This window comes from Urocitellus parryii, chromosome 12 (genome assembly GCF_045843805.1).
Source record: "Urocitellus parryii isolate mUroPar1 chromosome 12, mUroPar1.hap1, whole genome shotgun sequence".
Lineage (NCBI taxonomy): Eukaryota > Metazoa > Chordata > Mammalia > Rodentia > Sciuridae > Urocitellus > Urocitellus parryii.
In genome coordinates this window covers 88,096,493-88,122,466 of record NC_135542.1, presented here as the reverse complement: position 1 = coordinate 88,122,466, position 25,974 = coordinate 88,096,493, and the positions used below count along the sequence as shown (strand labels likewise).

General features: G+C 36.7%; 1 protein-coding gene across 2 annotated transcripts in view; it reads left to right on the top strand.

Annotated features, from left to right (window-relative positions):
* The first annotated feature begins 2,637 nt into the window (after positions 1-2,637).
* Positions 2,638-25,974, top strand: part of Gfpt1 (glutamine--fructose-6-phosphate transaminase 1) — a 65,524-nt gene continuing 42,187 nt past the window's right edge. For both annotated transcript variants that reach the window (XM_026387213.2, XM_026387212.2), the window contains exons 1-6: positions 2,638-2,835; positions 12,845-12,952; positions 15,296-15,403; positions 19,691-19,816; positions 23,408-23,466; positions 24,771-24,905. In XM_026387213.2, coding sequence (XP_026242998.1) covers positions 2,829-2,835; positions 12,845-12,952; positions 15,296-15,403; positions 19,691-19,816; positions 23,408-23,466; positions 24,771-24,905 — 543 coding nt within the window. In that variant the 5' untranslated portion in view covers positions 2,638-2,828. The remainder of the gene's footprint in view (positions 2,836-12,844; positions 12,953-15,295; positions 15,404-19,690; positions 19,817-23,407; positions 23,467-24,770; positions 24,906-25,974) is intronic.

The window sequence follows — 25,974 nt, the reverse complement described above, 5'->3', positions numbered from 1 at the left end:
TCCTTTCCATTTTCTCAGATGTTCAAATTAGACCCAGATGTCCCCTTTCCTTCATGTATCATTTATTTTTCTCTTCTGTCTTTATTCTCAAAATACCTAAGGCAGAGCTCCATATAGCTGAGGGTTAGACAAAGTTCTTCTGTTTCAGTGTCTTGACTGGCCCACAGTTACAAAGGTTTCTTTGTTATGGTGTTAGTGATGTTGTTTAAGGCTGGGTTGGGTAAATATTAGTCTTTAAAGTTTCTTCCTTTCAACTGTTACATAAGCAATTTCCAAAACAGCTGTAGTATAGAGATGCATAGGACAGACTGGTAAGTCATTGTGAGAGAGTATCAGGCAAGAAGAAAGCAAGAGGTTCTATAGAATATAATAGTTGGGAACCTGAGAACTTTAGTGGCAAGCTGGTGTCAATAGCTTTTCTGCCAGTGGACAAAGATATTGCTTAAGCATTGGAACAACACCTTGAGTCTTCGGCAATCTCATCCAAATCTTGCCAGAAACTTTTAGATGAGGGTTCTTAGGCTAAGATGTATGTCTACAGAGACTTTGTTTCTTGAATTAAGAAATGTATTGCCACTGGGAGTTGTGGTACATGCCTGCAATCCCAGAAACTCAGGAGGCTAAGGTAGGAGGATCACAAGTTCCAGAACAACCTCAGAAACTTAACAAGGCCTTAAGCAACCTAGTGAGACCCTGTCTCAAAATAAAAAAAATTAAAAGCTGGGGATGTAGCTCAGAGGCAGATCACCCCTGGGTTCAATCCCCAATACAGGAAGGGGAGGTCTTCAGATTAAAAACAAAAACAGAGATTTATCTTTTCCTTTGTTTCCTCAGTACTGGGGATTAAGTCCAGGGGTGCTCTGCTTCTGAGCTACATGTCCAGTCCTTTATTGTATAATGTTTTATTTTGAGACAGGGTCTCTCTAAGTTGCTCTGGCTGATGTGGAACTTGTGACCCTCCTGGGCATTTGCCACGTTGGTTGTATGACTCATTTAGGGACTGTGTTTAAGGACTTGAAATAACAAAGGGCTTTTAGTTGAGAAACACTTTGCTAGTTAAATGTGACATTTTCTAGTCTATCTCCTTTTTACAATTTTTATTGGTGCATTATAATTATACATAATTATGGGATTCATTTTTGACATATTTGTACATGCACACAATATAACAATATAATATGGTCAATTTTGTTCTTCTAGATTCTCTGAGGCAAGTGATGAAAAGGCATTTTTCCCTTAAGAAAAACTGAAAGTCCTTTGCTCACTTGATTCTATAACTAGCTGTGAAAGATCAATTCTGCTAAGATGACATTTTTTTTCACTACTTCAAAAAACATTTTCCATCCATTACTTCTTGGTAGAGTCTATACTAGTTGTTGGCTATACACTTATTCTAACTTCAAGAAACTTCTGTAGCTTAGTGAGGAGATATTAAAAGAATCGTAAAATATAGAAACATGTTGCTTTAAAGGTGGCAGCTCAAAGAATCAGTGTTTAAGTCATGTCTCTATGTTTGGGGAGGGGAAAAAAAAGGTTTCCTTGAAGAGGCAACCTTTAAACAGTTATGGGGTGTGTGTGTGTGTGTGGGACTCCAGTAGAGTAACCCAAATGTGCAAAAGAACTGAGAATTGTTGGTCCAGTTGGAGAACTACATGTTCAGCCTCTTGGAGTGTATAGGGCTGCCTCAACCGTGGTCAGAACACCAGGGTTTCTGTGTGCCATGTAAGTTGATGTGATTCTAGTCTAGAGCTATTAATAGAAATCTGATAACTATCTACATTTGACTAAAGATACCATTTAAATCTTCCTGAAGCAAACGCGCAGGTAATGATTTTTCAGAAACATTCCTCTCTAATCCAGTCTCTCTTGGCAGGAATGATGGTATATTAATTTATAGGACTAAAAGTTCATGAGTCAAACGTGCTGATGGCCAGTTTCCAGTCCTCTCAGGTGGGCCAGCAGAGTAGGGCCAGCTCTCTTAAGTCCAGGCGCAGAGTGTTGGAAAGTTGAGCCTGCCATTCCTCCTCTCTCCGAAATAAACTGAGGATTAGGGAAGCGATGGATGGGTAGGGAGGGCTTTTAGAGGTCAAGCACATTACTCAGATCTTAAGTTGGGAATTGAAAGGCCTGTCACCAGAAAGACTGCCCGAACCTGAATGGCGATTTGCAGTCAAGAATTCTGGTACCTCTCTCTCCTCTCCTCACCTCTTCCAATTATTTGCAGTTTTTCCCTCAGCTATATATCCTTTACCCACCCTGACTTGTCTCTCTCCCACGATCTCCTTTCCAAGTCTTTTGCTTTCTTTCTCCTCATTCCTGCCTCGTGGGGTGCCAGTATTCGGAGCTTGGGCAGTTATTTGCTTTGCTAGCATTTCCATCCTCCTCCTTCTATCATTTCTCGCCGGCGCCCAATCCTCCCCTACCGCCGGGTTGGTCGGGTTGTTCGCCCGGAGGCGGCTCCAGGAACCTGAGGCGGATGCAGCCACGAGTCTGCCACGTCTTCGCTGCCAGCTGTCCAGCGCCTGCGTGGGGCCTGGGGGCGGGGCTGCGCGAGGGGTGGCATCTGCGCGTGAGCGGCGCGTGAGCGGCCCAATGGGGAGTGCCGGCGGCGGCGCGCTGCGCGCCGAGGGGCGGGGCTCGGCGGCGGTTGCTGGCGGAGCCTGGGAGGGCGAGGAGGCTATAGTTACCTCGGCCGTCGCATCCTCGAGGGAGTCGTGTCGCCGCCATCCCCGCCCCCGAGCTTGTCCACCGCCCCTGAAGCTCTTGTGTGCTCCCGGGAATCTCGCTAGCTGTCCGCCCTTGGCCTTGCGGACCGCGCCTCCAGCAGCATGTGTGGTAAGGGGCCGCGGGCGGGGGGCGTGTTGCGGGGCGGTGCTGGGGTGCGATGCGGGCGCCGCGGAGGCCAGAGACGCCGGGTGGGAGTGGGAGTGCCGGGGGTACGAAGTCTGGGTGATAAGGCAAGGGGATGCCTGCGGTGGTAGCTGCGGCTGTCGCGGGGGCGGGAGTCCGAGTGGTGGTCCGGAGGAGGACACCTGAGAGGCGGGCGGGCGGGCCCCAGAGGCGGTCACAGGAGCCGGAGGGGGCGCCTTTGCGCATAGAAGGAACCAAGAGGAGAGAGAAATACCTATAGGGAAAAAGGAGGAAGAGTGCTGAAGGGAAGGCGAGGTGTGAAGGGGGTGTCTTTAAAAGGGTTCACCAGGTGAGGCAACCTGTAGAACATCGAGTGGCGTGTGTTGAACTTATCTTGCATTCTTTAAAAACAAAACCAAACCTTAATTTTATTCTCTTTCTTTCAAGCAGGCCCAATAGAAAACAGATACTAAATCTAGCTAGAGCTACAACAATGACATTATATGTGGTCTTACTTCCTGCCACTCCCTGTCTCAACATAAGCCATCGCTAATCAATAACTTGATGAAGTAGGCTTAGATCTGATCCCCTGGTGTAAGAGGCCCTGAAATGTCCCTGGTGATGGATCGCACATCATGTTATCACTTGCATGTGCACCCATTTAAAATACTCGCTATGAAAAATTTAACGAGTGTCTTTCCTAGAACAGTTAAAAAGTAAAGTTAGACCCTTTTATTCCATGTTTGCGAGTTGTTTTATTACCCCAAAGTGTTGACATTTCCAGAATGGAATATTTTAAAAAATATTTTTTAGTTGTTGATGTACCTTTATTATTTATTTATTTATATGTGGTGCTGAGGATCGAACTCAGTGCCTCACACATGCCAGGCAAGTGCTCTGCCACTGAGCCAAAACCTCAGCCCCCAGAATGGAATTTAAATTATCGATGTACTTAAACCATTGTCAATAAAAAGAATTGTATTTTTACTTTTCATTTTGAAATTTACAACAGACTTTAATCCCAGAAGACAGAACACTTTTTAAAGGGCAGTACAATTGTTATAGAATTGAAGCTACTTGGGAAACTTACTCTTTGCGGCCTTTGGCATGAAGGGACTGAGCAGGAGGTGGATTGTACTCACTAGTGTATATTTTTCCTATATTTAACTTTATGTTCATTTCAGCTTCTGAAAATGAGGAGCAGGTTTAAATTTAGAGTTGATTTTAAAAAACACATAAAAACAAATGCCTATAAATAGCTTACTGAAATTAATAGAGTTGAGCTGATTTCAGAATCACTTATACTTTTGCTATGTCTATGTGGTTTTGTAAAACACATAATTAGTTTGGAGTTGTGAAATAGTGAATTTGCAAACTGGTTAATCCCTGTTGTGCTCATGGCATTTAACTGCTTTTGAATGATGAGTTGTATGCCTGGTATTCTGATTGCAGGTCATTTCCTCATCTTGTTCCAGGAAAAAAGGGTGTCAAAGTACTATAAGATAAAAAAAAAAAAAAAAAAAAGAAAGAAAGAAAGAAAAGAAAAGATCTGGTTTAGGAAAGGTTTACATAAGGGTGAAACAAGTTAGTACAGCATTTTAGGCATTTCTGAGGTCCTGTTTATAACCCTGGCCATAGTTTTACATGATTCCAGGTGGGGTCCAGAATTTATTTCCTCTATAATGTAAATTCTGAAAGTTAACTGTTAAGAAAGTGAGAGTTTGCCTTTATTTTGCTCCCATAGCTTAATCACCAAAGTGAAATTTGGTCAGAAAAATTGAGTGGAAATGAGAATAGATGGAAACATTAGAAGTTTCTAAATATTTGAGGCTGGGTGCAGTGATACACTCCTGTAATCAAGCAACTTGGAAGGCTGAGGCAGGAGGATCACAAGTTTGCCACCCTCTGTAATTAAGCAAGAGTTATGTCTTGTTAAGAATGAAATAAGGAATAGAAAGGACTGGGAATGTAGCTCAGTGATACAATCCCCAATAGGGGGGAAAAAAGTAGAAAGGACTGGGAATGTAGCTCTTGAGTTCAATCCCCAGTAGGGGGGGGGGGAAGTAATTTACCTTGTGATTAGTTGTTGCCTAGTTTAGTTTTTCTAAAAGATTATTTTGTTTCAACCTTGTAAAATGTTGAAGCAGAAGAATAAGGATTTGAGTTTCTGTGATATTCTTTTTTCAATCAGATATACTGATAAAACTTAACATGTTTGTAACTTTTTATTGGATTGTTGAAAAAAAAAGAGATCATGTGGTCAGTCAGATTTGAGTAGTAACAGTGTGGCACTTTTTTTGGGGGTGGGGCTTAGAACCTTTAAGGGGTTAAAAGTAAGGATTGTGAATCTCAGAAAATAATAGGGTACCTGTTTTTCAAAATATTTTATCTTTCATTCTTGGTTCTTTGTAATACACTTGATTCTTTTTTATTTGTATTACGTTTGGTTTTGCTGAGAGGGTATCAGGTCACTTAAACCTTTTCATAGGTTTTTGCTGTTTTTAAAAACATGGAATTTTACCCTTCTGATCTGATGCTATATGTAAATTTTGCAAATGAGGTTCTACTCAAAAGCAATGGGGGAGCTTGTAATTTAAAAGTATCCTGAGATGTATCTTTTTTTTTTTTTTTGGTAATTGTATTATGTAATAGAATTGGAGGTAATTGAGGGATTCCGAGACTGGCTGTTAGGATGAGTCAAAACCAGTACTAATTAACATATTGTTAGAAATCATACTGGATATAAAGAAGTTGTGAGAGAAAATAATTAATTGCTTAATAAGCATTTCCTCAATTTTGTTCCTTAGAAAGGGAGAAGTTAATAGGTGCTGATTATGAACAGTAAAAAATGGGAAAGGGTGTTGTATGTTACACACCTATTTGGGAAAACTGCTCTTTGAGATTCATGATTAGTAAGATTAAGGATTCTAAAAAGTCCCCAAAATAAACCTGTTAGTTTAGTTTAACCCAGTATTTCTTAATTACTTTTTAAATAAAACCTCCTCATCCTTTTTTAGTATCCTGCAAAATAGTATTCTGTTTCTGTGGTTTGGAAATTCCTGACTATATTTCAGGTACCTAGAAAGTGTTAGAAGATACTTGAAGATATTTGAAGTGGTATCTTTATACTTGACACTCTGTCCTTTGGAGAGGTGACTAAAGCAAGGGAGTTGCCTTCAAGTAATTGCTTTCTAGTCAGGGGAAGCAAAATGAATACACATGGAATAGCTGTATGTGATAATCCACAGTCCTTGTTCATTACCATATCATAGACCACAAGAGGAAAGAAGAAATTCAGAGACTCAGAGAGACCTGGGCTTTTAGGTATCTGTGTTAGACCAGGAGTATTCCTAATGATGGGGCATGATTCTTAGCGTGAGAAATAGTGTTGGCTGGTGGAGAGTGTTCTATGAGAGGTAATCATTGATGGCATCTATTACCTGTCTGTGAATGGAGTCAGAAATAGATTGAGAACCACCATTGCCAGGGGTGTTGATGGAAGAGATGTAGGTTCCAGGAAAAGAGACCAAAGAAGAGTGGTTAAAGGCAAAAGAGTCCAGATAGTATCTTTCCTTGGGGAGTCTGCAAAAGGAGAAAAAGGTCATTTTTGTGTGTGCGTGCGTGTGTGTGTGTTGCTTTTTTTGTGTGTGTGTGCACTGCTGGGATAGAATCCAGTGCCTTGAATATAGTAGGCAAGTTCTCTACCACTGGGATATCCCCCAGCCAGAAGTCATTCGCGATATTTTTAAAAAATATCTTTATTTTACTTATTTCTTTTTATGTGGTGCTGAGAATCGAACCCAGGGCCTTGCACATGCTAAGTGAATGCTCTACCACTGAGCCACAACCCCAGCCTGTCATTCTTGGTTTAATATTCAGAGAGAAGTTAATTGGATTTGTTTATAGAGAAATCACCAGAGAAGTTGCACATATGAAGGTGGAAGGACCCAAGTTTGTGTTGAAGAAAAGGGTGGTCAATACCAGTAACAAAGAAGGGAGTATTTTGGGAATGGGATCCCTTAGGAATGTTGAAAAGTTGTTTTCCTGACCTATAAACTGAGAAGTCATTACGGGGTATTCATTGATTGATTCATACTGTACACAATGTCTGTAAGTTGAATAAAAATTAGCACACAAAATGTTCTGTATTTGTAAAGCTGAGGAATCACTCATCAAGAGCTACAAATAGGAGAGGCTAGCTTCAGAGGTTGGTATGGGGGATAATGTCTCTCTCTTGAATGTTTAGGGAAGGATGAGTGGTACATAGCATATTATAGTATTAGAAATGAAGATGAAGGTTTTAATTCTATAGTGAGAATCTACCAAAAATGAGAAAGAAGCTGAGAAGAGAGAAATAGGGATTGGAGAGTAATGTGTATTCTAGACTCTAAAATAATATGTGGGATAAGTTTGAAAGTTAGGTAAAGGATGAATTAACAGGATTGGTCAACACTTTGGGAAGGCTCATATAAAAGTGGACTGAAATGAATGGATGAGTTCTGCATGTCTGTCATAGGTGGATACAGGGATGGGACGCAGGAATAAGAGCACAGTGGTCCCAAAGGTGCTGACTTGGCAGAATGATAAAAAGTTGTAGTATGATGTGAATAGTCAGAAAGAAATGGAAAGGATAGATGGACTCTTTGAAGACTTGTGAGAGAAAGTAAATGCTTTTATCTTGAGAAAGATGATCATTTAGGCAGTCTATGAGGGAGTGTGTTACTAGAAACTTTAGGACTTAACAGTGCTTTGAGCTCCAGAATATTAAATGTGCAAGATAGGTGTCTTGGAGCACCATCCAGTGCAACATACAGTTTCAACAAGGGAGTGGAGACTTGAACCAGCACTTCCCACCCCCACATTCTGGGGATTGAACCTAGAATCTCAGATGTACTAAGCCTGTGCTCTACTACTGAGCCATACTCCAAGCCAAACCAGAGTTTTGTAAATAGGGGGAAAAAAATATAAAGCAATTTAAAAACCACAGAAGTAACTGAAATCCTTCACTGTGTTACTCTGTTGTAATTTTTTCTTTGTTTTTAGGATTATTGAAAATGTTAAGCAGGTTGCAGTAGTGCACTTGGGAAGCTGAAGCAGGAGGATCCCAAGTTCTAGGCCAGCCTTGTAAATTTAACCAGACTGTCTCTCAAAACAAAATGAAAAAGGGCCGGGAATGTAACTCAGTGGTAGAGTGTTTGCCTTGCGTTAGTGAGGTCCTTAATTCACAGTACTGCAGGAAAGAAAATAAAAGAAAATATTATCTCAAATAGTACTTCTTTTTAAAAAGGAATCTCACATGTAGAATGTGACTGCATAATTATAATGTTGAATAGTTTTATGATAAGCATCAGATTTATGTGTATTAGTTTATTTGCATCATTTTAATAGTAAAGACTCAGACAAATCTTAGTAGGGAAGTAGTTATATAAAAAATGATAAATGTACTATGTTCTAGAATGCAGTATTAAGTAGAATGAAGTACATGTTGTACATACATAGCAAGATCACCAACATCTTAAGTTAAAAAATTACAGAACAATATGTATGCTATCATCACATTCATGTATTTTTTTTTTTAAAGCCTCTATACTGTGTACATCAAGGTTTGTAAATGTAGAAAAGTTCATAGCTAAAGGACAGGCATGATGTGTATGAGAAAGGGATTATTGGAACCTGTGCAGAAGTAGAAATGATTTTCATACTATATTCTATAGCATTTGTACTGTTTAAGTCTTTAATAATATGTAACCTGCATTATAAGAAAAAATAATTTAAAGCTAAGTGGCATTGTAGATGGCTTTTAAGATTCAGAAAGGGGGCTGGGGATGTGGCTCAAGCGGTAGCGCGCTCGCCTGGCATGTGTGCGGCCCGGGTTCGATCCTCAGCACCACATACAAACAAAGATGTTGTGTCTGCCGAGAACTAAAATAAATAAATAAATAAATAAATTCTCTCTCTCTCTCTCTCCCCCCCTCCCCCCTCTCCTCTCTCTTTAAAAAAAAAAAAAGATTCAGAAAGTATTAAATTTAGGGAATGAATTCGAAACTTATCACTGAGAGGTTACAATTTATGGGTCCCAGAATGTTGAAGCTGTCAATGAAAAAGTGACAAAGATCTTTTATTCATAAATACATAAATTGAACCAGACTTAGCTAATGCCTTGACTAGTCAATTAAGTTATATTCAGGTTTAACAGTGTTTACTTGGAACCAGATTGCTTACAACGAGTTGTGTTGAGACTGAGAGTAGGTTGCCTCTGAAATTTTTTATGCAGGGTGTTCATAGTGCTTTCATGTCACGTAGTTTTAGTTGCTATTTCTAAAAATGATACCTGTAGGTACAAGAATCTGCTTTAATAAACTATATACTGTTAATAAGAAAACTTACTCTCTGAAAAAGCATGCTGATTTGCAGGTAGAAAATCTATGAGTACAACTACTTTGTGAAGTATTGGATTAATTCAGAGATTGACCTTTTTAGACTTTGTAGTTTCCTTCAGCACAAGTGTTTATTGGGAAGTTTTTGTTTCTTTTCTTGTAGTGGTAGGTATTGAATGCAGGACCTCATGCTTGCTGGGGAAATGCTCTACCACTGAGCTATATCTTCAGTCCTTATTCATTGGTAAATTTGATAAGACAAGTCAAAGGCCTAAAAATAAGGGTAATTAGTGATTTTTGTTCTTTTGTTGTTGTTGTTGTTAAATTTTTTTTTGTAGTTGTAGATGGACAAAATGCCTTTATTTTATTTGTTTATTTTTATGCGTTGCTGAGGATCGAACCCACTGTCTCATGCATACTAGGCAAGTCCTCTACAGCTGAGCTACAGCCCCAGCCCTAGTGATTTCTGTTCTTATAAGCACCATTTTGAGTATGAATGCCTTCCTGTGAACACATCCTACATGCTTAATTAGCTGGTTATTTGCTATTGTTTTTTTTTTTTTTAAAGAGAGAATATTTATTTTCTTTAGTTTTCGGCGGACACAACATCCCTGTTTGTATGTGGTGCTGAGGATCGAACCCGGGCCGCACGCATGCAAGGCGAGCGCGCTACCGCTTGAGCCACATCCTCAGCCCTATTTGCTATTGTTATATTTTCCAGGCCATCCCAAAATTGCAGATAACCTAGCAAGTGGACTATCTTGGGCCAGTAGTGCTGTTAAGGGGCAGGTCTGTAAAACTGACAGATTCAACTCCTTAGTTCCCATTTTCCTAACTAGATATGACTTAGCTAATCCCCTTTCTTCACATACCTTATTATTTTGATCTTGGAAAATTTCTCTACACATGTCATGGTATCTTTTCATCCTCTTCTTCCTTTCGGTTCCTTCCTAGATAATGTCAGGAAAAACATGTCTTGTTTTTTTGCTTCCTTTAATCCTCTTCTTTTCTTTTACCAATAGCAAACCAAATAATGATTGAAATGATTATTTGTAAAAGAGGAAACAGGTTTGAGTTGGAACTTGATATATGTGTTTCACTGAACCTAAGATGTCACTGATTGGGAAATGCATCATTATCTGAACTGAAAAGAAAGAAAATATGCATATCTCTAAAGCTGGAGAAAGTGTTTTGAATATTCTTTCAAAATAACTGGTTCAGTTATCTGATTGTCTTTACCTTAAACCAGTCATGAATCTTAGCATTGCTAATAGGGAACCAGCAAACAATGTACATATATAGCCCTGGAAACCATTCTGCCCTTGATTGAGGTTTGTTTTCTTTTTAAATATATTTTTTTTATGGAGACAGTATCCTTTATTTATTTATTTTTATGTGGTACTAAGAAACAAACCCAGTGCCTCACACGTGGGAGGCAAGCACTCTGCCACTGAGCTACAGCCCCAGCCCCTTGATTGAGTTTTTAGCCTAATTCAATTAAGCCTTTAGACTTTCCTCCAGATTACAGGGAATACAAAGGATAGGAGAACTCCTTTATCCACACTTTTCGGAAACAATTAGATCCATCCTGAACTGTGATACATTCAACAAGAAAATTGGCCCTGCCTTGTTTTGGGGGAAATGGAACAGTTAGGGAGAGACTATTCCAGATTCAAATGTGAGTTATGATTCTTATTGAATCCTAGAATAAACAACTAGCTGTAAAAGACATATATATGCTTTTGATAATAGGGAAAATTTGAGAAGTTGTATTTTTTTGGTACTGGAGACTGGATCCCAGGCCTTGAGTTTAACACTACCCATACCTGCTACCACTGTGTCCTATCTCTGAGCTACATCCCAAACCCTTTTTAAATTTTATTTTGGACAGGGTCTTGTTAAGTTTACCAATTTAGGTGATGATGATCTCTTAGGAGTGATAACATTGTGGTTTTATAGAAAAATGTTAACATTTTGTTACTTTGCTATTATTAATCTTTAATAATGTACTATGAAAATTAATTTGGTAGGTACGATGTATGCAAACAAAATCATGTAAATGATTTAACAAAAAAATGAGGCCCAGAAGAGAAGTATAGTCTGTAGAGATGTTAAAAAGTGTTCAAACTGAAAGCAGGGATAGTAGGAGGGCGTGCCTGTATTCAGCAACTCAGGAGACTCAGGAGGAGAAGCACAAGTTCAAGGCCAGCCTTGGCAATTTAACAAGACCCTGTCCAAAATAAAATTAAAAAAAAAAAATTGGGATGTGGCTCAGAGGTAGGACACAGTGGTAGCAGGTATGGGTAGTGTTAAATTCAAGGCCTGGGGTCCAGCCTCCAGTACCACCAAAAAAAAAAAGGGGGGGGGGTCTAATGGATCATGAATGTCTCCAAAGCAATCTCAGAAGAAATCTCAGAATATCAAGCTGGATGGGGATTGTAGTTATTATCCTCAAATATCAGAGGTAGGAAATATTAAACCTGATTTACATCCCACATAATAGATATTGTTAAATCTGTCATGGTTTTCCTTCCTATTCAGGAAATAGGGCCACTGAATCCTTTTCATTGATAGTTTGCAGCCACAACCAGTTAATAATTTCTTGGCATCTGCTGTGAAACCTGTTGGTTACTATTTCAAAGTTGTTCATTTCACAGAAGGGGAAGCTGAGTCAGGGCAGTAGAGTGGAAAACTTTGGGAATACACATGAATTAAAGGAATTAATAGGATTTCTTCAACCCAAGAGTACTTTTTAATGAGGTAACAAATGTTTGGTATGAATTTAATTAGTTTATGAAGTAATTAAAATTTAATAAGTTGCGGGAGGTTGGGTATCAATTTAGAAGATCTTTTTGCTGTTTTTGAAAAATGTACTTAGGATTTTAAGATTCACACATCTAGCCAAATTAAACCAATTAAATTGGAGTTAGAAATAATATCAAAGTAAAAGGCTGCTGTTGAGTTCATGTTTTTAAAAAGTGGATTTAATGCTAGCTACATCACTTTGAATCTTCTTTTTAATAAAATATTGAGTCTGTAACTCACCTTAAAAAGTTTATTTTTAGGTGGGAGCAGGGGCACATTCGTGTAGTCCCAGCTACTTGGGAAGCTGAGGCAGGAGGATCACTTGATCCCAGCAGTTTGAGGCCAGTCTGAGCAACATAGTAAGACTCCATCTCTTAAAAACAAAAAATCCCAAATCCCCAGTTTGTTTTATATAATTAGCCTTTAAATTATTTCAACAAATTGGTGTTAAATTATTGTATTTCATTTTTAATCTTCAAATATATTACTTTTTTTGAGGGGGGTACCAGGGATTGAACTCAGGGGCACTCAACCACTGAGCCATATCCTCAGCCCTATTTTGTATTTTATTTAGAGTCAGGCAGGGTCTTACTGAGTTGCTTAGTGTCTCACAGTTGCTGAGACTGGCTTTGAACTTGAGATCTTCCTGCTTCAGCCTCTCAAGTAGCTAGTATTACAAGTTTCTGGCACTATGCCTGGATGATTTTTTTGAAAACAAAATCTAGCTTCACATTATTGAATATCCCAGGCATAATTATGTCAATTTTAATTTATTAATCAGAATTTTCCATTAAATATTTGTTTGTTTGCAGGTATATTTGCATACTTAAACTACCATGTTCCTCGCACAAGACGAGAAATATTGGAGACCCTAATCAAAGGCCTTCAGAGATTAGAGTACAGAGGATATGATTCTGCAGGTATTTCCTTCTTAAAAAATACGGGTTTTGCATGATTCTTGATCTAAATAGGGTGTTTTTATTATTATTTATTATTTTTTATTATTATTTATATTTATATTTAATGGCTATTTTAAAAAAATTTTATGAATCCAACTCTGAAGAATTTCTATATTTTTATCATATTTAAAAGGGTTGTTAATATAATTATTAACAGTGTTTCTATAAAAACAAATCATATAGTACAGCTTCATAGGAACAGAATTGTTGATTTTAATAAAATATTGAGTCTGTAACTCACCTTAAAAAGTTTAAGATTTACTGTATAAATCTTTCCTTTCCTATAACTTTCTTTTTCTCCATGGATCCATGCTTTTATCATATAAACTGATCTGAGATTTTTCTATTTTATATACATGGCAAACCAAATAAAGATAACTTTCTGGCAACTTATGTTTGACTTTAGTCCCCCCTTATGTTGAGGGTCCACAAGACCGCCCTCAGATTCCATGCCTCCTTAGGATGGCTCATGGTTGTGATTTATTATAGCAAAAGAATACAAAGCAAAGGGATAAGGTGTGTGAGGTGAAGTCTAGAGGAAACCAGACACAACAAGCTTCCGAGAGTTTTCTGGTGGAGTCACACAGGATGCCTTGATTTCTCTAGCAACAGTTTGTGACAACACATGTGAAAAGTCTATCAGGGAAGCTCATAAGTGACTCAGTGTCCAAGGTTTTTTGTTGGGAGATGGTCACATAAGCGTCAGTTGTCTAATTCTCAACTCCCAGAAGAAAAGCAGGTGTTCTGCATAAGCTATATTGTTTGCATGAGTAGTTTAGGCACTGCAAGCCACTCTTACTCCATTAGGTGGCAAGAATCCTGAAATGCACATCCTCAAATGCCATCCACATGCCACCTTGAGAGCAGGCCTTCCTAAGGATAGCAGGGTTAGACCTCTTTTCTGTACACTTAACATTGCTACATGGAATGGGCATTTATCTTCCTTGACTTCCCTTAGTAATAGAAAGTCAGCTCCTTGCTTAACTTTATTCTTGAAATCGTCCTTTCTTAGCTTTTCTGACAATGTATCTTTTCATATAGATGCTGATCATTTATTTTCTGTCAGTTTTATCTGTCTATTGCTTAAATATGAATATTCTGTAAGATTCTCCTCTTGGCTCACTGGGTGAGCTCTGATTACATCAACTTCCTGTGTGTTGGTGATTTAGAATCTGCATGTATTTTTTAATCCAGGTGTATTTCCCAAGTTGCCAGAAAACCTGTGTTTCCAGCGCCTCCTAGAAATTTTTTCTGGACAGATGACAGTATTACAAACTTTGTATATTCAGAATTGAACTGAATACATAGCATTTCTCACCCACTCCATTCTGTTCTGTGTCCCTTTTATCAATAATCATTCAAAAAGTTCTTTGAGCCTAAGAAGTATCCTAGAATTCTCCTTTCTCACCTCATATTCAGGCTATTCTGTTTCTTGTTATCCCTATCTTTATTGCCACTATTTAATTCAGGCCCTCTTTATTTTTGCTTTGCTGCAACTGTATCTTCTGGTAGCTGCTTTCTTTATCCTTTTTCTCCCTCTCCATCTCATCCTCTACACCATTTCCAGAGAAAATTTGTCAAATGTTTTTGCCATATTATTTCCCATTTTTGCCATTATTATTTCTCTGCTTGAAATGAGTGATTTCCCAGTACAATTAGGGTATTTTTTTTCAAATTCCTTAGCAATTTAAGTAGAATATCTAGAAATGCTTTTTTTTTAATATCTATTTTTTAGTTGTAGTTGGACACAATATCTTTATTTATTTATTTTATGTGGTGCTGAGGATCGAACCCAGGGCCTCGCCCATGCTAGGCAAGCGCTCTACTGCTGAGCCATGACCCCAGCCCCTCTAGAAATGCTTTCTTGACTTTCCCTCCTTATCTGCCTTCTAAGGCATGTGCCCCTCTTCTCCATTTCTCCATTGTGTACCAATCACAACCTGTAGTACTTTTATTATAACTTAAATACACTAAGTTTCCCTTATCTATCTTTTTAACAATCTTTGAAGTTTGAATACAGAAACCGAAGTCATTTTCTTTTGTTTTGATGCTGGGAATTGAACCCAGGCCTTGTGTATGTTAGGTAAGCTCTCTACCCCTGAGCTACTACACCTCCAGCCTTGTTTTCATTTTTGTGTCAAGCAGCTATCATGCTATTTGATACCTAATATGTTTTTAGTAAATGTTAAATTGATAAATGAATTATATTAAAATGTAATAATTTTAAATTAAGAATTTTGCTTCATATTGATAATCTTGGATATAGGCAGTGTCTAAATCTTGTTCTATTTCTATGTGTCTTAGGTGTGGGAGTTGATGGAGGCAATGACAAAGATTGGGAAGCCAATGCCTGCAAAATTCAACTCATTAAGAAGAAAGGAAAAGTTAAGGCACTGGATGAAGAAGTTCACAGTAATGTACTTAGTTGATTTTTGCCCCTCTCCCCACTAAATACCGCATATTTTGGGACCCATTTTGAGGATAATGATTCTTAAAGTTGAAGCAAGGGAAGAAAAGTTCTTTTGTTACTATTTGGATTGGCTTTAAATTGTACATGAGCTTTTAAAATGATCATAACAACTAGGAAAGGAAAGTAGTTACATAGGGTTCAGAGCAAGCTCAATGTCTTAAAATGAAGTAGCTTCAGAACTGCCATACCTGAGAAAGGAAGGGCTGTTTGTAGGACAAAAGCTGTTTTTAGTGGTGCCCTTGTTCATGTGTCTTCACTTGGTGGTTTTCACTTTACTTAATAATGGCCCCAAAACGTAAGAGTAAGGATGCTGACAATTCAGACATACTAAAGAGAAGCCATGAAATACTTTTTTGATAAAAGATGTTAGTTTTCTCCTTAACAAAAAAAGGAAAGTCATAAGCAGAGGTTGGTAACATCTATAGTAAGGATGAATCTGTGAAATTATAAAGAAGAAAAAAGAAATTTGTGCCAGTTTTTCTGTCACACCTCAAACTGCAAAAATTATGGCCATAGTGTATGATAAGTGCTTAGTTAAGATAGAAAAGGTATTAAGTTTGTGTGTCATGTATATATAGGAAAACACATGGTGTATATAGGGTTTGGTACTATCTGCAATATCAGCTATCCACAGGGTGGGTGGGATGGGAGGAACACTTGAAATCTATCCCTTATTGACAAAGTGGAACTACTGTATATTTTTCTGCGGAGGTGGTGTACCAGGGATTGAACTCAGGAACACTGGACCACTGAGCCACATCCCCAGCCCTATTTTGTATTTTATTTAGAGACAGGGTCTCACTTAGTTGCTTAGTGCCTCACCATGGCTGAGGCTGGCTTTAAACTCATGATTCTCCTGTCTCAGTTTCCCGAGTACTGGGATTACCTTGCCTGGCTGTATAATTTAATATAGCTTCTAGCATTTCTACGGCATTATTTTTTTTAAGCATATTGTAGTTTTTTTTTTTTAATTAGAGCATTGTAATTATACATAGTATTTTGGTTCATTTTGACAAAATAACACATGTAGGGATTTAATTTCAATTCTTGTTACCCCTTTTCCCCCCTCCCCTTTATCCCCCTATTCTCCCTTCTGTGTGATCTTTCTTTTAGTCCTTTATTCATTTATTTTATTTTCATATAAAGGTGAAATACCCTTTGAACATTTATATTTCTATATAATATGATTTTCTTAAATTCATTCCATATTTCTTCCTTTTTCCAATTCTTTCCTCCCTCCCTCTTGTTCTCCTTGTGTTCCACTGATCTTCCTATTATCTTTATGATACCTTGCCCCCTCCCCTGCAGCCCCCTCCCCCATTGTCTTCTTTCTCTTATTTTGTTCCAGCTTTCACATGAAAGAAAACACTGGACTCTGATTTTTCTGAGTTTGGCTTATTTCACTTAGCATGACTTTCTCCATTTCCATCCATTTACCAGCAAACACTGTTATTTTATCTTACTTATGATTGAGTAAAACTCTGTTGTGTATATATATATATATCATATTTTTGATCGTTCATCTATTGACACACATTGGGGCCGATTCCATAATTAGTGATTGTGAATTATGCTGTTGTAAACATTGAAGTAGCTGTACCTGTATGCTGATTTTAGTTCATTTGGATTAATACCAGGGAGTGGAATAACTGGATCATATCGTAGTTTCATTCCTAAATTTTTGAGGAATCTCTATGCGTCTTTCCATAGTAATTGTACTAATTTGCAGTCCCACCAACAATGTATGAATGTGCTTTTCTCCACATGCTCACCAGAGTTTATTATTTTTTGTGTGTTTTTGACAATTGCTACTTTGACTAGAGTAAGATGAAATTTTAATATCTTTTTTTTTTTTTTTTGTGATGCTGGGGATTGAACACCAGGCCTTATGCATGTGAGACAGGCACTCTGCCAACTGAACTATGTCCCCAGCCCTTTAGTGTAGTTTTGATGTGCATTTCTCTGATTGCTAGATATGTTAAACATTTTTTTCATATATTTCTGACTATTTGTGTTTCTTCTGAGAGATGCCTGTTTAGTTTTTTTTTTCCCCATTTATCAATTGGGTTATTTGTGGGTTTTTGTTTTTTTTTTGGCAATGATTCTTATATACTTTGGATATTAATTGCCTGTCAGAGGAGTAGCTGGCAAAGATTTTTTTCCTGTTCTATAGGCTCTCTATGTTCTCGATCACTTCCTTTGCTGTGAAGATGCTTTTTAATTTGATGGCCATTCTACTTGTTGATTCTTGGTTTTATTTCTTGAGCTTTAGGGGTCTTGTTGAGGAAGTCAGTGCCTGCACCTATATGATAAGAGTGTCAACCCTGTGTTTTCTTCTAACAGTTTCAAGGTTTCTGGTCTAATTCCTGAGGCTTTGATCCATTTTGATTTGACTTTTTTAAAAAAATCTGTATTTTGTTTATTTATTTTTATGTGGTGCTGAGGATTGAACCCAGTGCCTCATATGCTCTTCCACTGAGCTACAGTCTCCAGCCCTTGATTTGACTTTTGTGCAAGGTGAGAGAGGGGAATCTAATCTCATTCTTCTACATATGGATATTGTGTTTTCCTAGTACCATTTGTTAAAAAGACTAAAAACATCTCTAGCAATTAGAGAAATGCAAATCAAAACTATACTGAGATTCCATCTCACCCCAGTCAGAATGGCAGTTATCAAGAATATAAGCAGCAATAAATGTTGGAGAGGATGTGAGGGACAAGGTTCAATTATACATTGCTGGTAAGACTGCAAATTGGTGCAACTGCTCTGGAAAGTAATATGGAGATTCCTTAGAAAATTTGGAATGGAACCACCATTTGACCCAGTTATCCTACATCTCAGTTTATACCTGAAGGACTTAAAATTGACATACTATAGTGATACAGTCACTTCAGTGTTTATGGCAGCCCTCCTAATTGGAATAAGTTATGCTTATTCTATGTATGTATAATATTTCAAAATGTACTCTACTGTCATGTTTAAAAAAAAAAAGGATGTCTTTTCTCCAGCATATTTTTTTGACACCTTTGTCAGATATCAGATAGCTGTAAGTATGTGGGTTTGTCTCTCTGTCTTCTGTTCTATTCCATAGATCTTCACATCTATTTCGATGTCAATACCATGCTGTTTTTGCTACTATAACTCTGTAGTATAATTTGAGATTCAGTCTTGGGATACTTCCTACATCACTTTTCTTGTTCAGAATAGCTTTGGCTGTTCTGGGTCTCTTATTCTTTCAAATAAATTTAAGGACCGTTTTTTATAGTTCTGTGAAGAATGTCATGGGTATTTCGATGGGGATTGTATTGAATCTGTATATTGCTTTTGACAATATGGCCATTTTGACAGTATTAATTCTGCCTATCCAAAAACATGGGAGGTCTTTCCATCTTTTGAGGTAAGGTTTTCTTTGATTTCTTCTTTCAGTGTTTTCATTGTAGAGTTCTTTCACTTTCTTGGATAGATTAATGCCCAGATTTTTTTTTCCAGGTTATTGTGAAAGGGATGGTTTTCCCTGATTTCTTTCTCAGCTGAATTGCTATTGGAATATAGAAATGTTACTGATTTATGAGTGTTGATCTTGTATTCTGTTACTTTGCTGAATTAATTTATCAGCTCTAGAAGTCTTCTGGTACATTTTTTGGGGGGTCTTCTATATATAGGATCATGTTGTCAGCAAACAATTATGGTTTGACGTTTTCTTTTTTCAATTTGAATCCCTTTAGTTTCCTTCTCTTGCCTGATTACTTTGGCTGGAGTTTCGAGAACTGTATTAAATAGGAGTGGTGGGAGTGGACACCATTATCTTATTCCTGATTTTAGAGGAAAACCTTTCAGTTTTCTCTATTCAGTATGATGTTGGCTTTGGGTTTGTCATATATAGCCTTTATAATCTTTTTTTTTTTTTGATGATGAGACCTTTAATGAAGTATTTAACACAAACCAAAAATTTTACTTTGATGATTAGCAGAAAAGTGCAGCCTAGAATACAAGATCAACAAACATGCTTAGGTTTACACAAGTAGCAACATAGCAAATATCAAAACTGGGATTCCTTTTCAGCCAGCCTGAGTGCAGAGTATGCACTCTTTACCCACACTCACATCACACGAAGCCTTTATAATCTTGAAATATATTTCCCTTATACCTATTTTCTCCAGTGTTTTTAACATGAATGGTTGTCTGTAGCATTATTTAATACTGGGTTTTTTTATTTTGTCTTGTTCAGAGCAACAAGATATGGATTTGGATATAGAATTTGATGTACACCTTGGGATAGCTCATACCCGTTGGGCAACACATGGAGAACCCAATCCTGTCAACAGCCACCCCCAGCGCTCTGATAAAAATAATGGTATGAACATATTCTGTATGCTTTGAATGATTGTAGAGGGTTAATAATGGGAGGAAGAATGAAGGCTCATATGTTTTTGTTATCTTAATTTTTCTTAATTTGGAGAATTTCAGATATATTCAGAAATAGAGAACATATAGAACCTGATACATCCATTTCCCAGCTTTAACATTTATGCAGAACATGACCAATTAAGTTTATTTTCTGTTTTGAAAGTTAATAGATATCATATTGTAGTTTGATGACTCTTCAGTATTTATTTTTTGAAGTACTAGATGTTAAACCTAGTGCTTCACACATGCTAGGCAAGTGCTCTACCACTGAGCTACATCCCAGCTTTTTAAATTTTGTTTTGGGGTGGTTGCATTAAGTTGCCCAGGCTGGCCTTGGATTTGTGGTGCTTTTGCCTCAGCCTCCTGGGTACCTGGGATTACAGGTGTGTACCACTGTCCCTGTAGATAGATACACACACACACACACACACACACATATTTATATTTATATTTATAAATATATATATACATTTGGTACTGGGGATTGAACCCAGGGGCACTTTACCACTGACTTATATCCCTATTCCTTTTTTTAAAAAAAATATTTTTATTTGTTTATTTTTATGTGGTACTGGGGACCAAACCCAGGGCCTCATGCATGCGAGGCAAGTGCTCTACCACTGAGCTACAACTCTAGCCCCGTCCCCATGCCTTTTTATTTTTTATTTTGAGATAGAGTTTACTAAGTTGCTTAGGGCCTTGCTAAGTTGCTGAGGCTGCCCTCGGACTTGCATTTCTCTTTCCACATCATTGGGATTACAGTGACCATGTCCACAGTGCCTGTATATTTTGTATTAAATTGGTATGGTGTTTGTTTTCCTCTGGAGGTACAAAATGTTTTTCTTTTTGTGCTGTTAGCAGCCATTGATGATCATTGCCATAATTAATTTGTGTAAAATTTAAAGATAAAACAATGTGGTTTTAAATTTCCAATTCAGGTCCAGGGATATAAGGTTTTTACTGAATCTCCTTGATCTGATATCTGTTTTTCCTTTCAAGCATGCTTAACCACTCTCAACATTTGCAATATCTTTATTTAATTTACCTCCTGATATTCATAATAACAATAATAATACCAACATGACCATAACAGTATGTTTACTGAAAACTCTTTTTCTTTAAATAATTTTTTAGTTGTCAGTGGACTTTATTTTATTTATTTATATGTGGTGATAAGAATTGAACCCAGTGCCTCATATATGCTAGGCAAGCACTCTACCACTGAGCCACAACCCCAGTGTTGAAAACTCTTATTTAAAACTTTTTAAATTATTGTTGTTATCCTTAGGGATGTATAATTAAATTAGTGGAACAGTGTCTTTATATGGTTATGCTACCAGTTGGTTATAGCATTATGTTAATATATTTAATTTAGTTTTTAGGAATTTATTTTCTTAGCTGGGTGCAGTGGTGCATGCCTATAATCACAGCTACTCAGGAGCCTGAGGCAGGAGGACCAGAAGTTTGAGCCCTACATGGGCAATTCAGCAAGACCCACTCTCAAAATAAAATACAAAGGGCTGCGGACATAGCTCAGTAGTAGAGCACTTGCATAGAATGTGCAAGGCCCTGGGTTTGTTTTTATTTCCCCAGTGCTGGAAAAAAAATTAATTTTATTAAAATTATTTAATATTTTGAAACCACATCTGTAGAACAAAGCATATTAAAAGAAGTCTAGGGGCTTCTGGAATAGAATGAATGCATGTTTAATATGTGTGAGGCCTTGGGGTTCAATCCTCGGCACCAAAAAAGAAATCTTAACTCTATATTGTCATTTTTTTTTTTTTTTTTGTGATGGTGCTTAGAATAAAACCCAGGGTCTTATGCAACCTTGACAAGTGTATATTAGTGAGCAATACACCAGTTCTTTAAACAGTTTTTTTGTCTGTTCTTCCCTTTAAAATGTAAGCAAATGCATACAGTTGAGTGTGTGTGTGTGTGTATGTTCTTTTTGAGTTTATAATTTAATTTAGAAGCTTCCTATTAAGTTTTCTGTGTCTCAATAGTATGGAAATGAATTCTAGTGTTAGCAAACACTCAGATTTTTAACACTGAGAAGACCTTTATAAAAGAGTCCTAAAAAGTTGTATCTAAATTGTGTTTTGAGATTTTGGCTTTAAGTTAAGGCTTTTTGTCAACTACTTATGATTCTATGTCCTAGCATTTAATTTTTTCTTACATTTATTTTTATAGTTGATATCATCTACTACATGTCTAATGAAAGTATTTTTTAGTGTATAATGCATTTTAGTTCAGGTTCATTTACTATCAAATCCAGATATCAAATCTTTAGGTATATTAAAAACATTTTGATGATGTCATAAAAAATTAGATTTGGTCAGAAACCAGTGACGTGCTAGTAGTCACAGCTGATTTAGGGAGACTTGAGCCAGGAGGATCACTTGAGCTCAGGAGTTTGAGACAAACCTCAAAAACATAGTGAGACCCCATCTCAAAAAGGAGGAAAAAAAAATTGGATTTAGTAACTTTTCTCCTGACATGTGAACTTTAATAAATCCACATGGGTAGTTTTACATACTCTGCCAGTGGCTACAAGTAATGTTGACTCTTGATTATTTATTCTGACATTTTTATAAGTTATTTAGTAAGAATAGGTTAAAAATAATTCCCAAATCATATTTACTTGCTCTTGGAATGATATTTTGTCAATTTTTATGTGACATTTCAGGAAAAATCAGGATCTCAGGCAAGTAAATTTAATTATAAAACTGAATAACTAGGCTGGGGTTGTGGCTCAGTGGTAGAGTGCTTGCTTAGCACACGGGAAGCCCTGGCAGGGTTCAATCCTCAGCACCACATAAAAATAACTAAATAAAATAAAGGTATTGTGTCCAACTACAACTAAAATAAATAAATAAACAAATACTTTTAAAAATCCTGAATAACTATCTGGTTATTCTTGGTGAGTTTCTTAACTTTAGATCTTTTAACTCAGAGTAAATCAGATGATTGTAGTAGTTTTGAAAGGAATTTTCTTTAAATTTATACTGAAAAAAGAATGAACTGAGAAATGAGAATAAGAGTTAATTAGTTCAAGGACTGGGGTTGTGGCTCAGAGGTAGAGCACTTGCCTACCATGAGTGAGACACTGGGTTCGATCCTCAGCACCACATAAAAATGAAATAAAGATATTATGTCCACCTATAACTAAAAAATAAATATTAAAAAAAGAGTTAATTAGTTTAGCTTTCTCAGTTTGCAAATGAGGAAACAGGCCCAGTAAACTTTGTCCTTTCACCTGGTAGTATGTGATAGTAATTTAGCCGAAGCTGAAATTAATGTCTTCAGAATTCCAGTTTATTATTGTTTTCTTGCTATATGCACTATCCTAGCACAATATATTCCTGCTAAGCCACATAATACTGCTAATCTACCTGGTGATAATCTAATAATGAGACATAGATAATACTTGATTCCACCAAGAAGTATAGACTTAAGAAAAATTTGTTCATAGTAATAGTTAATTATAGCATTTATCAAACTTTTCATCATCAATGCTTTTATTTATACCTTTTAGAATTTATTGTTATTCATAATGGAATCATCACCAACTACAAGGACTTGAAAAAGTTTTTGGTAAGTAAAGACACCTCAAAAGACACTGTCTTCTAGAATATCTCTAGATCAGTGAGATTATTTCTTAGGATGTGCAACACCATCTTAGTATGATCAGATAATTTCTAAGACAGTTTCAAGAGTTTGATGGTTTATTGACTGGAACAATTCTGTTTTCCTATATGAGAAGGCAATAATTATTTGACTTTATTATAAGTGACCAAACTTTAAATAAAATTGTAGTTTTGAGGGTTGGTAGCTTAGTGGTAAAGTGTTTGCCTAGCATTCACAAGGTGCTGGGTTTGATCCCTGGCAATGCAAAAATTTAAAAAAAAAATTTTTTTAAGAGTTTTTTCTGGTACATCTTTGCTATGAAAGTCCCTATTTGATATATTTTAAAAAATTCTAGTACATATAACAAGAGCCAATAAAGATTAAATGAAAGATCCTTGTCCTAACTAGCCATATGTTCTATTATAATGATTCATACTGGTGACCTTCTCAGGCTTATCCAATTGAGCTTTCTGTAGTGATGGAAACATTTTTTGTTTTTTCTTTTGCAGTAACCACCATCCACATTAGACTGTTGACCTGGTGTGACTGAGAAATTGAATTTTAAATTTTATTTAAATTTAGATAGCCACATATAGCTCATGACTGTTTTATTTTATTATACCATCATCTAAAAAAGAATTGGTATATTCATTATAAAACTGGTGTTTTGGGCTGGGGATGTGGCTCAAGTGGTAATACGCTTGCCTAGCATGCACCGGGCGCTGGGTTCGATCCTCAGCACCACATAAAATAAAAAATAAAGATGTTGTGTCCACCGAAAACTGAAAAATAAATATTAAAAAATTCTCTCTTCTCTGTCTCTCTCTCTTTAAAAAAAAAAAGAAAAACTGGTGTTTTGAGTGTTACATATTTCATTATATTTTAATTATTTAAAATTTATTTTAATTCCTGTGGCATATATTCATATAAATTAAGTATATGTTCAGTTAAACAGAGTACCATTTTATTTTGGATTCATTGTAATCAGATGTTGACCTTTATTTTGAGCAATGAAATATGGTGTTAAAAATATTAAAAATTGGGACTGGGATGGTGGCTCAGTGGTAGAGCACTCACCTAGCATGGGTGGGACCCAGGTTCGATCTTCAGCACCACATAAAAATAAAGGCATTGTATTGTGTTCATCTACACCTAAAAAAATATTTAAAAAATATTAAAAATTAGTGAGATTTTTGAGGAAAAAATTCTGTAGAAAGGATTTGGATATCATATTTTCTTATTAAATGTATTTTTTTCCCTCCTGCCCTTAGGAAAGCAAAGGCTATGACTTTGAATCTGAAACAGACACAGAAGCAATTGCCAAGCTTGTTAAGTACATGTATGACAACTGTGAAAGTCAAGATATCAGTTTTACTACCTTGGTGGAGAGAGTTATCCAACAATTGGTATTAAGCCATACTTTTAAATCTAGTTATCTTAACATTGATCATGAGAAATTATTTAAATCTTATAAATAGGAACTATGCTAATTTATTATTTTTGGCCTTTATTTCCATATGCAAAACAATTCAACTTAAATAATTTTGAGATTGTTTTTTGACTTAGTGATTTGACTGCCTCCTTCAACTCTTAAAATTCTACTTATTTCACTATAGTTTGGTGTAGTGAGATTGAAGAGTAAGTTTGTCTGAAAACAGCATGCATGCACACTTGTACACATGACACATGCATATACACAGCACACATGGTAGAGAATTACCACTCTTTTGCTTCCAACCAATAATTTTAGCACAAGTACCTTCAGCAAAATGCAACCTTATTCTGGGATAATGTCTGCATGTCTCTGTCAGCATAATGAATTTTTTTTTCTTTTGTTCACTTTTCCTTGGCCCTGTACCTCCATATGAACGTATTTTCCAGCCTAAGAAAAAAGCACTATTCTTTTGAATCCATCTCAGTTGCCCTAAGTAAAGATTAAAGACATCCAAGAGCCACAAAAGTCCGAGTCCATATTGATGCCTACGTATATAACTCTAGCTTTCCCACTTAAAAACCCTTTCCTTCCCTAATATGATCCAACCCTTTCCTCCCAACCAAACTTTATGAAGTCTGTAGCAGAAGGAGTTAGGATGATGGTGAATTTCAAGGTTTGTTCCTTCCCTTTACCCATAGCAGAGCAGTGTGCCTTCTCAGCCTTTTCTTCTTTTTACTGTATAATCTAGTTTGTGTTCTATAGTGGTTTTTTGTTCTTCTACCTCAGGTTCTTCCTTTATCCATTCTTTAGACTCCGTCCTTTAGGAGGTTGGTTTGACAGGGTACAGTGGTGTGCAAGTTAATAATCATGATTGTATGTATTTACATTATTGATATCAAGGTCAAAAAGAATGAAAGTTAACAGTGGTTTACAATTACTAGGGCAAAGAATGGGTTTTGGATACTGTGATTGGAATCTTATTCTATCCTCCTGCTATTAATTTGTAGCATGGGAGATATGATGTATCTGTTGAGAAATGT